General features: G+C 33.9%; 1 protein-coding gene across 2 annotated transcripts; it reads right to left on the bottom strand.

Moving 5' to 3' along the window:
• Positions 1-4,824: 4,824 nt before the first annotated feature.
• Positions 4,825-9,711, bottom strand: LOC120166831 (cation/H(+) antiporter 18-like). 2 transcript variants are annotated; one of them, XM_039176023.1, is made up of 4 exons: positions 9,624-9,711; positions 7,214-7,447; positions 6,141-7,142; positions 4,825-6,063 (listed from the first exon to the last, which is right to left on the bottom strand). In XM_039176023.1, exons 2-4 carry the CDS (start codon positions 7,412-7,414, stop codon positions 4,870-4,872), a joined length of 2,397 nt encoding a protein of 798 aa, XP_039031954.1. In that variant the 5' UTR covers positions 7,415-7,447; positions 9,624-9,711; the 3' UTR covers positions 4,825-4,869. The 2 variants fall into 2 exon arrangements, with proteins under 2 accessions (XP_039031954.1, XP_039031953.1); XM_039176022.1 differs by having other exon boundaries at positions 7,214-7,450; positions 9,624-9,707.
• Between the last annotated feature and the right edge of the window lie 2,039 nt (positions 9,712-11,750).

The following is an 11,750-nucleotide window of genomic DNA, read 5'->3' as shown; positions in this document are numbered from 1 at the left end:
GCAGGTGGAGTTCATTCTGTTGAGTCCTGTGATGATACTACCAAACTGTGGCATATGCGTCTTGCTCAACTTAGTGAACGTGGTATGGCTAAATTACATAAAAGAAATCTGTTGCATGATGTTAAAAGTTGTAATCTTGATTTTTGCAAGTATTGTGTTCTTGGTAAACAGACCAAAGTTCATTTCGAGACTGGGAAGCACACAACTGAAAGGATTCTTAATTATGTGCATTCTGATGTATGGGGGCCTTCCATGACATCGTCTTTGGGTGGATCTAGTTATTATGTTACTTTTATTGATGATTTTTCACGGAAAGTTTGGGTGTATTTTTTGAAACAGAAGTCTAACGTTTTTGAGAAGTTCAAACTGTGGAAAACTGAGGTAGAAAACTAAACAGGATGAAAAATCAAGTGTTTGTGATCTGAAAATGGTACGGAGTACACATATTCACAGTTCTAAACTTCTGTAAGGAGCATGGGATTAAGAGGCATTTTACAGGGCGCAAGACACCACAATAAAATGGTGTTATGGAATGGATGAACAAGTCGTTGAATGAAAGAGTCAGATATTTGCGGTTGAATGCGGGGCTTCCCAAATATTTTTGGGCTAAGGTTGTTAACATGGTGTGTTATCTTATCAATACATCGCCAAGGGCATCATTGGCTGGGAAAGCTGTAGAAGGGGTATGGACTGGTCATGATGTTACTTTTGATCACTTGCGGATTTTTTGTTGTCCTACAGATGAGAGATCCAAACTTGATGCAAAATCGAAGGAGTGCATTTTTCTGGGTTACAAGAAAGGTGTCAAAGGATTCAAGTTCTGGGATCCAGTTGCGAAGAAAATTGTGATCAACAAAGATGTTTTTTTATGAAAAACCCATGTTGTAGTAGAAGAAAGACACGACAGTGGTGGATTTCGAGCAGTTTCTAGTTGAGAAAACAGAAACTTCTCAACCGACTTATGGTGATTCCTCTACGAATGATTTGCAGGATTATAGTCTCGCCAGAGACAGGGTGAGACAGACGAATATAAAGCCTCCGAATAGATTGGGTTTTAAAGACTTGGTCTCTTTTGCACTTATTGTTAGTAGTGATGATCTGGTTACTTTTCAAGATGTTGTTACTAGTCAGGAAAACGACAAGTGGATGTCTACCATGGTTGAGGAGATAGAGTCTTTGAATCATAATCGCACGTGGGAGTTATTTCGCCTTCCTGAGGGCAAGAAGCATATTGTTTGCAAATTGGTGTATAAGAAGAAACCAGTAGTAACAAAAAAATAGGAGGAGAAGTTCAAGGCTCGTTTGGTAGCAAAAGGTTTTTCACAGCAGAAAGGAGTTGATTATGATGAAATTTTTTCTCCTGTAGTCAGGCACACTTCAATCCGAGCAGTACTTGCATTGGTGGCTAATGGGATTTGCATTTAGAGCATATGGATGTTAAAAGTGATTTTTTGCATGTTGATTTAGATGAGCAGATCTACATCCAGCAGCCTGAAGGTTTCACTCAACCTGGAAACGAGCATTTAGTTTGCATATTGAAGAAATCTTTGTACGGGTTGAAACAGTCTCCGAGACAGTGGTACAAACGGTTTGACTCCTATATGATCAAGATTGGCTACAAGCGATGTGAGTATGATTGTTGTGTCTACGTTAAGAGCCTTGATGATGGTTCTTTTATTTTTCTGTTACTGTATGTTGATGACATGTTAATTGTTGCGAAGAACATGGATGATGTTATCGATTTGAAAACTTTATTGAGTCAGGAATTTGATATGAAAGATTTAGGTGCTGCAAAGAAAATTCTTGGAATGAAAATTTGTAGGGACAGAGACTCAAGGAAACTGTGGCTATCTCAACGGGGTTATGTTGAGAAAATAATAGAAAGGTTTGCGATGAGCAGCGCAAAACCAGTGAGCACTCCATTGGCGAATCACTTTAAGCTCTCATCAGAACAGTTCCTTAAGACAGATAAGGAAGTTGAAGATATGGAAAAAGTTTCATATTGTATGTTGTTGGTTGCTTGATGTATGCAATGGTATGTACTCATCCTGATTTAGCTCATGATATTAGTCAAGTTTGGAAGTACATGCCTAAACCTGGTAAGCAACATTGAGAAGCAGTCAAGTGGATCTTTAGGTACTTAAAGGTACTGTGGAACATGGAATTGTCTTTTGTAGTCAGCGGGATAATCCTTTGGTTGTAGGATATGTGGATTCAGACTATGCGGGTGACTTGGATAATAGAAGATCTACGACAGGGTATGTCTTTACTCTTGGTGGAGGGCTATTTGTTGGAAGTCTACTATTCAATCTGTTGTGGCATTATCTACAACTGAAGCTGAATACATGACATCGGCTAAAGCTGCAAAAAAAGCTTTATGGCTTACTGGTTTAGTGAAGGAGTTGGGTGTTCAGCAAGGTGGAGTTCAGTTGTTTTGTGACAATCAAAGTATTATTCACTTGGCAAAGAATCATGTATATCGTGCTAGAACTAAGCATATTGATGTAAGGTTTCACAAGATCAGAGAATTGGTTACATCTGGAAAGATTTTGTTTCAGAAGGTACATACTGATGAGAATGTTGCTGATATGTTCACCAAGCCAGTTACGATAGACAAGTTCATGTATTGATTGGACTTGTTGAGTGTTTCGAGTTGTTAAAGAAGTAAGATAACCCAACCCACATTTAATGTTTCCTAAGGGGCAGAATATTCGTCAATGTGGAGATTTGTTAGGTATGGCTCATAAATATACCGAGAAAGTCTCGTAGTGGGGGTTACAATTATGTGGGTTGGGGTGCGGGGGATGTGGCCACGCGGTATGGTACAGGGTTATTTTTGTAAATATGCACCAGGGTTTATTTATTATAAAAGGAGATGTAACCTAAACCTATGAGACATTGAATTGAATAAAATTCTAGCGTCGCCTAAGGCACCGAGGACGTAAGCACGTTGCTAAACCTCGTTAAAATTCTTGTGTTCTTTCTGTTTTCTTTACCCGATTATTCAACATATTCCAAGTTTACAACGGATATAATTAACATGTGAAAACCTTCAATATGGGATTTTTTTCGTGCTATGGATCCTCGGATTAAATTTGGATATGCGATTTTGCATTCATAGATAGTTTCTCATGATGTTCAACTATGATTTGTGGTTCTCGATAGTCTTTCAATAGTTTAATCCCCTTTTGTGGTTAGTTTGTCGATGCAGTCAGAGTTGCTCGTATCTATTTTTTGTTTGAGTCTTTTGGTTGAGTTTTTAACATTTTCCATGTATGGAATTTATATGATCTAAATTGCTAGTTTTAATGTTATAGGAAAATGTTCAAGTTACGTATTTAGTTACGCTGATAATTGTAGACCCTCATTGTAATTTTGGATATTTTTACCTTTTAAGAAGACTAGAAGCTTCTACCAAAAAAAGTAGGATTTGAGAAGCTCATGGACAAACATGTTAACTATGAGCTATCAAAGATATGTCTTGAACTTTATCCGATCATGTACTAAACTATGTCAGTTGTTGTATTCTAAAATACTCAGGTTCTCGGTATAAAAACTCACTTTACCTATTGTATTGAAATGAATCTAATTAAGTTCAACACTTGTCCTTAATAACTCGAAAGTAAGTTATTTAAGGTAAGACTAATACATGTGATTTTTTCAAATCTCACTTGTGTAGATATGGTATTTTTTTCAAATGTTTAAATTAATCCACTTAAACATACATTATTTGAGTGATTTAAGATAAGACTAATACATGTGGTTATTATTCAGCTCATGCTTAGACAAATATGCGTCTTCAACATGCAAGTTTATTCTTTTTGAAAAAAAATACATTAAAAAATTATATTGCTATCCCTTTTTTTCTTTATTTCATTTTAGTCTAACTCGTGCCCATACTGTCCCCCACATAGACAGAAGACGTTTCATACAAAAGTGCTTTTGAAGGCACTTCTTAAAAAAAGCGCTTTCGAATTTACTTTAGGTAGAAAACTCAAAATTCTTAAAAAATGCGCTTTCGAAGGTATTTTCCGTAGAAAACTCTTTTATTCTATGTGACATAAAAATGGGTTAGTTCGAAAAATAATCTCAAACATATGCTAAATCTGGAAAATAAGTGACGTGAAAGTATTTATAAAATGGTATATATATGCAGGGGGAAAAATATGATAATTAGGGATGTTAGAGATGATTTTGAGTAAAATTAATTGGAATGGGGTTAGTTTGCATTTTTAACTTTTAATTTTTGGACTAATGTTACTTTGAATCTAGATCCATTTTTTTACGTTGGAGGTTTAGGTATATCTGGAGTATTGCACATTATAATTTCTTGTCATTTCAAATTCTTTGTTTAAACTGTTTTAAGTTTAAATTAATTGAAGTATAAAAAACCTTTATTTCAAATTAAATAATTTTAGATTATGAATTTGCATTAAAATTCAAATGGTTGATTCATAGTTTTAAGATTACATTAATATTAAAGGTCAAATCTTTATAGAGTGACGGGTATAAACAAACTTATTAAGTAATTTCAGTGATTAAAGGAAGTATTATTTTCCTTCGAGATTCTAGGTACGAGCAACATATGTAGCATGGGTACAACAACTTAGTGTCGTACCAAGTATCGATACATCTCCAATGTAGGTACGAGATGGGTACAATTTGAGTACGTACCGAAGACATCTCCTATTTAAGGAGAACGGTTGAAATTAATTGGATACATCGAAAAGATTTTTTTAAAACGTATCAGGGACGATGTTTGATCTTCACGTAACTAACCACAATTATTATTCTATTTAACATTCGTGGTCATGTATTATCAACATGATGCGTAGTTCCAACAATATTTACAAAGGCAAACCAAAACGATCATGGACTTTGCTCATACCCTTCTGGTATCTCTGCAACTTTTGTAGAAGAAACTGAAGGAGGAGGTGATTGCTTGGTGGTTTTATACTGTTGCACCACCAAAACAGATGCTGATGTTGAGAATTCAGGTGAAATCAATAAACTGCCTATTGGTCCTAACTCAGGGCACTCTGTCTTTGCATTCAGTATGGCCGTCGTTTGAGACTCCGGCATTTGCCCCACTACGAAAAGGTTGCAGCGGCTGAATTCTCCGATTGCTTCAATGGTTTCCGTCGAGTTTCTTACCACTCTTTCTTCATAACTTACTGAGCTGTCGTTTGAGATTTTGTTCTTGAATTCCATCAGGAATCCTTCGTCGCTTGTGTTTGTATCGGCCGCGACGATGTTGCCGGAAACTTCGGGGCCGGGTAAGAAGCGAACGACGGTTAGACTGATGCCAGGGTGCTCTGCCATACGAGCTCCATAAGCAAGTGCTTCGTGATCGTCATGTCCGCCGAAGAACAAGACGGTTACGACGGAATCAATGTTGCTTGCCGATATATGTGTGGTTCCACCTAGACCACGATCGACAAAGATCCCCACCGAGCATGGCGCTTGTTCAAGAACTCGCTTATTGACCAACTGATATTCGGTTTGAGTCGTCTCGAACGTTCTGTCCACCCTATGGTGTTTATGGAAGGGGAGGATTATCATGGCCGCCCTTTTTCTTTCAGCGCTATTGCAGATGTCCTCATGCATGCTAAACAACGACGAGATGGCCGTCATCGGGCGGACCGACACTCGGCTTAGTTGCCGGAAAGTCTTGAAAGCAACCACAATTTGATCACAGTCAGAGTTTGTCCCTTTGTTCCAAAAGGGAAGTCCATTCTTTCTTGCCTTATGGACCATAACAATGGCGGATGACCTCTCGGAGAGCTCCATGAGGTGTAAAGCATACACACAAACTCCTTCCTTTTTCTCAGTTCCACGTGAAGCCTCAATAAGATTAAGCATGGTGGGTATATCTCTCAAACTATGGAAGCAAGCCAATATTCGAAGCTGAGAATTACTGTCTTTTCTCTCAATTGTTTTGTACTTGTGCTCTTTACCCTTTCGTTTAGCTGGCTTATACACTGCCATCACAAGGGGAGTAGTTATAAAAGTTGTAAATATGGCCATCAAGACCATGATTGCAAATGTTTGGTCGTTCAAAACCTGTAAAAATACCAATTGGAAAACAGTAATTAGTAAACAAAACATAAGTTTAATCATTGTCGAAGATGAAATTGTACCTTTCTATCTTTACCGATGTTGAGAACAATGAGCTCCACCAAGCCTTTTGTATTCATAAGGAACCCTAGGGCTAAAGCCTCCCCGAAAGGCAGCTTGCATAGAAGGGAAACGGAGACGGTGCCGGCGATCTTCCCGAAACATGCGGTGACGATAACTAGAACGAGGAGGCCCCAGGACTGAGCACCTTGAATGGCGGCTACATTTGTTTTCAATCCACTTGACACAAAGTATAATGGTAGAAACAGGCCTGAAACAAGGTCTTCAACTTTTTCCACCATGGCACTAGCAAATGGGCCTTCTTTAGGGACGAGAACCCCGACCATGAATGCACCGAAGAGGGCGTGGATTCCGATAAGATCTGTAATGAAACCCGCTGCCAAAACTGCCGTCAAAGTTGCACATACATACAATTCTTTCACTGGTTCGCCCTCGGGGCAACGGTTAACCATCCATCGGAATATAGGAGGGAAAACGAGTGTACATCCAAGGACAAAACCAGAGCCACATAAGAAAACCCACAATGATACAAGTGGAGAACTGTCGGTTCCTGATAAGGCAATGGCAAGTGCTAGCAGAATCCATGCAGCCACATCGTTGACGGCGGCAGCAGACATAGCCATTCGGCCTATATCAGTTGTTAAAAGCTTTAGCTCAGCCAAAATACGGGCTAACACAGGGAAGGCAGTGATGGAAAGAGCAACCCCCATGAAGACAAGGAATGGTGCTTCATCTACACCCTTTGAGATAGTAGCACGAAGGGCAAACGATGTTCCTATTCCTAGTATAAAAGGAAGACTAATCCCGGCAAGTGCTATACAAAGAGCTTTCTTTCCGGTGCGGCGAATCGATTTCGGATCCAACTCTAGGCCGACGAGGAATAGAAAGAAAAGGAGACCGAGATTGGCTAAGGTGTCCAGCACCGTTAGACTCTTTGGAGGGAAGATTGTATGAAGATACTTTTCGTTTCTGCCAAGAACTGATGGACCAAGCAATATTCCTCCCTGCAAAACCAAATCTGAAATCACAAATGAAGAACAAGCACGAAGCATAGATGAAGAAGAGAGAAACTTACAACAATCTCGGCGATGACACGAGGCTGCCGTAGAGGTTTAAGAAGAAAAGCGAGGATACGAGTGAGTAGAACCACCATGCATATCTGAAGGATGGCGAGAGGGAGTGCAAAATCAAGAGGGTTATCACCCTGGAACACGCCGTTTGATGTTGCCTTCATTGGAGAAGGGCAGTGCCCTGAAGTTGTTGAATTCGTAGCCATATTGCACCAGTCTCAGATATCGATGTCACCAAACTACTTCAGTTTTTAAAGAGAATTATTGTTATTTTAAAGTTTTACATTCAAACCCCACGTATATAAAAATATAAATTAATTTTAAATAATTAAAAATATTTAAACAAATATTACAACCTAATTTTAATCTAACAGTAACAGTATAATTCCACCAATTCTAATAGTATATTCAGTAGATATGATTAAATTAAAGCCTAACTAATAGCGATACTAATAATAAAAATTTAACACGTCAAGATTGTGAGGGCTAATAATAAGGTAAATGGGCAATAAGATAACTTGGTCAAAGCATGAAACACAAGAAAAATCCATTAAATTTTAAAAATTCAACCATGATCTGCGTGACCGTGATTTCCTCCTTCCCGTTCCCATTGATGGGAACTGTATGTATTTATTACAATAATAAAACAATAAATGAATCTACAAATTAAAAAAATTATTTATTCAGCACCAATAAACGGTCTCAGTGGTTAAAAAATTGTTATTTTTGAGGTTTCGAGTTGTAGCACCATGTATATAGGATATTAACGTTCTATATCAAATGATTGAGAGTTTTTAAACATATATTACCTAGACTAATAAAAAAATCATTTTCCCATGCATGAGAACTATATGTATTCATTACAATAATAAAACAATAAATGAATCTACAAATTAAAAAAGTTTATTTATTCAGCACGAACAAAACGATCTAAATAGTTAAAGAATTGTTGTTATTCTTTTATATCTCGAATTCGAACAGCACGTATATAAAAAAATTAATTTTTAAACATATATTATCTAATATTACACAGACTAATAAAAAAAGCTATTTATTCAATCTTATTCAGGTGCAATTCAAAACAACTATACCACTTTGGATAATTTACATATATTTTCCTAATTTATCAAATTATTGATGACACCGTTATCCGTTTCAGATATATTAATAAAATTCACTAAAAATGAATGAATAATAGTAATGTTAATTAACTAAAAAAGGAAATATATATTATTAAAAATCATTCTAATGGTTTTTTTAAAGTAAGATCATTCTAATGGTTAAAAAATATTATTTATAAACGATACCGTAAAATTTATAAATATGAATCTTATCCTTATAATATGAAAATTAAGAAGTTAATCTTCAACTTTAATTTGTTGAAATTTAATCTAGTGTAAAAATAGAATGACTAGTCTAATTAGATAATACGAACTTTACTGCTAAATCGTTGATTTATAAATCAATAATCTATTAGTAATAAATCAGTTATTTAACAACCTATATACAATATATTAACAAAACAACACTATTTTATGTTCTTACAAATAATTGGTTACTAAACTAACTTCTCAAAGTACTTCTTTTCCCCTCAGCAAATAGATACTTTTTTTATAAAATTATAAAGTCAAAGTTAAAAATAGAATATCTCGTTAAAAACCTTCGTAAACTTATTTAGAGAAAAAGAGTATATCCAACCTAACAAAGAAGAGTATAGTATCTCAAAGACTTCAACCGAATAAGAAACACCCAATAACGTCAAAAGCTTAATGTTTGATAAACTAACGTCGAAAGTATCTGTTTAAAGACTTTCAATCATCTGACATTGAACACTCATACACCCTTGTATACATGATGTTCAAATTCGAGACCTCAATGAATAATAACAATTGCTTAACTATTAATGTTACTTGATTCGTGCAAAAAAAAAATTAACTGAGACTCGTAATTAATTTACAAGAAAATCAAATAGTATCATTTCATAAAAAATGTTTGGGGGCATTAGGGTCATTTCAAAACAAAATACTACTTTTTCAATGTTGTTGAACGTTGAACTAAATATTTTGAGTTTTCAGCGAAGCCTGGTCTAAGAAATTGCCTGCATTTGGTATTAATGTGTTTCCCTAAAGCAGTAATTTGCAATGCAGAAATTAACAGTTCCATCTATGCCCTCAAACTCGCCTCAAATTTACGATCTCAACCACTTAAAAAGAAAAAATTAGAATTAATTATTTAGGGAACGCATGAATGATCCGTTTGAGTCTCGTAATTAAAATGAAAACTTACGTTCTCAAAACTCTTCGGAAAATGATACGTTTTCTTTTCCTTTTGATGATTTTCTTAGTAGCCAAACAGAAACCTTTACTCCAGATCAATGAGAAGAAAAACGAACGAGAAAGAGAGAGTATGACTCACCTGAAACTTTGAACGCACTGTAACCGCAAGAATCTCTCACTCAGTGCAGATTCATTTTCTCTTCAGATTTATGATGAGAAAAATAGAAATAGGAAATTATGAGAGCAGCCTGGCAAACCCGGCATCCTTATATCGACCCTCGGGTGATAATTTAACTCACGATTTTGCCCTTTCATGATCAAGAGTTGCTAATTCAACTAATATTATATTAAGGATAAGTCTGTCGTGAGTGATCGATAAATATTTTTGGGTGGAAACATATATATTAATAACATAAAATCTTCGTATGAGATGAACAAAAATAAAATTTCAGGGTGTATAATCTTAATAAAATAACTTATTAACATAAAGAAATTTAGATTTCAGGATAGGCATGTGCCTACCCTAGACAAAACCTACATCCGCCATTGTCTACTGTAGATGTCATACATTAATATATAGCACTAATGACATTCGCCGATGTGCATTACTAATATAAAATAAGATAAAATTCATAAACGGTCATTAAATTTCGTTAAAATGGTTTTATTTGTCATTAGATTTTTAAAATTACAAAATAGACATTAAATTTTGAATTTTATTAAAAAAGAGGTATAAGTCGTTAAATATCATTTTGATATTTTCTCAATATTTTTAAGTAATAATTTAAGAAATGATCTAAAAAATATATAAAAATAATTTATTTTCAAAATTAAAAAAAAAACATAATTCTGTGGTATTTTATCAAATTATTTTATAAATAATTAGTTATTTAATTTTAGTTTTATTTGTAAAATTAAAAAATCATAATCTCCGAGATCTAAAAATTTTGATTATCAAACAGTTAAGTTATTTTTTTATTAAGCGATTCAAACAATTTAAAAATAATACATCTAGAAAATTATAGTATTACATTAATAACAAAAATACACCTAAACCTAACATAAAATAATTGAAACAATCTTTTAAGTTTAAATAAAGTGTCAAGTAATTTATATAGTATAAATTCAATATTTATAATATGTAACTAGAAATTAATATTTAACTTTTATATATATATTTTAATTCAACAAAATTAATAGAAATTAGTTTAATTAAAATTAATAGTAAAATGAATTTTTAGTTACAATTGAAGGATAAAATGAGATATTTTCTATTAATATGATATGCCATATCATATCTTTAATGACAAATAATGACATTGTGTCTGTTTTGTAACAAATTTTTTTAAAAGTTACGTGTTTGAAAAGATCATTTTAAAATAGTTTAATGTCCATTTATAAATTTTACCTTATGAAACTAAGAGTATATATCAATGTATGACATCCATTTTAGGATTTTCCTTTTATTTATTTTTTTTGGTATAACCATTGATTTCTGATTTATTAATCGACTAATATGGATCAGGTACTGTAGAGACAAAGGTGACCCTCCCAACCCAGTTTGCTCCATTTGCAAAAGTCAGAATTTGAACTCCTAATCTTACTTAAGAAATCTAGTGTTTCATGGACCAATTGATTGTTGGTTAGTGCTAAAAATATATTGTTTCGATAAAGAATAGAGTATTATTCATCAACATAGGGTAAAAGCTGATTTTCCAACTTATATTAATTAAATATTACTTAATATTTAATATTTATTTTAATTATTTAATATTTCAGCCGATAAGATCGTCGACTCATTTCAACTATGGTTTGCCTGATTACTATAAATATGCAAGTCCTTCTGGGTAAATCAAGATGATATATATATATATATATAGTAATAAACAAAACTAGCCTGTAAAATTGATATTTACAAGGCAAACCTTAATTTTACACAGAATGTAATTGGTAATTGGATCTTTTGAGTTTTATATTTTTTAGTACCGTTGAATGAAGAAAATTAAATGTTTTGATTAACAGTGAGAAATAAGATGATATTTATTAGAAAAAAAACAATGAATTAATTTCATTCTTTGATTTTTTTTCATATAATAATTCTAAAAAAATATAAAACTCTTAATTTTACACATGATGTAATATACATACACGCGAAAAAAGGGGAAAAGTTAAAACACTATTAGGAAAAAAATTAAATAATTAAATGAAATGAAAAGTGAAACGAGTTGATAAATGAATGTTAATTAAATGAGTTGACGTTTACGTA

This window comes from Hibiscus syriacus, unplaced genomic scaffold (assembly GCF_006381635.1).
Source record: "Hibiscus syriacus cultivar Baekdansim isolate YM2019G1 unplaced genomic scaffold, ASM638163v2 tig00111648_pilon, whole genome shotgun sequence".
NCBI classification, from domain to species: Eukaryota; Viridiplantae; Streptophyta; class Magnoliopsida; order Malvales; family Malvaceae; genus Hibiscus; species Hibiscus syriacus.
The sequence above is the reverse complement of the archived record's forward strand: the minus strand, read 5'-3'. Positions and strand labels throughout refer to the sequence as shown.

Bases quoted from the DNA above. Each gene is read 5' to 3' on its own strand.
- LOC120166831 (XM_039176023.1), bottom strand. From the start codon at position 7,414: ATGGCTACGAATTCAACAACTTCAGGGCACTGCCCTTCTCCAATGAAG. The intron at 7,143-7,213 runs GTAAGTTTCTCT...TTGGTTTTGCAG, and splicing joins GTGTCATCGCCGAGATTGTT to GGAGGAATATTGCTTGGTCC. The intron at 6,064-6,140 runs GTACAATTTCAT...GTATTTTTACAG, and splicing joins ACATCGGTAAAGATAGAAAG to GTTTTGAACGACCAAACATT.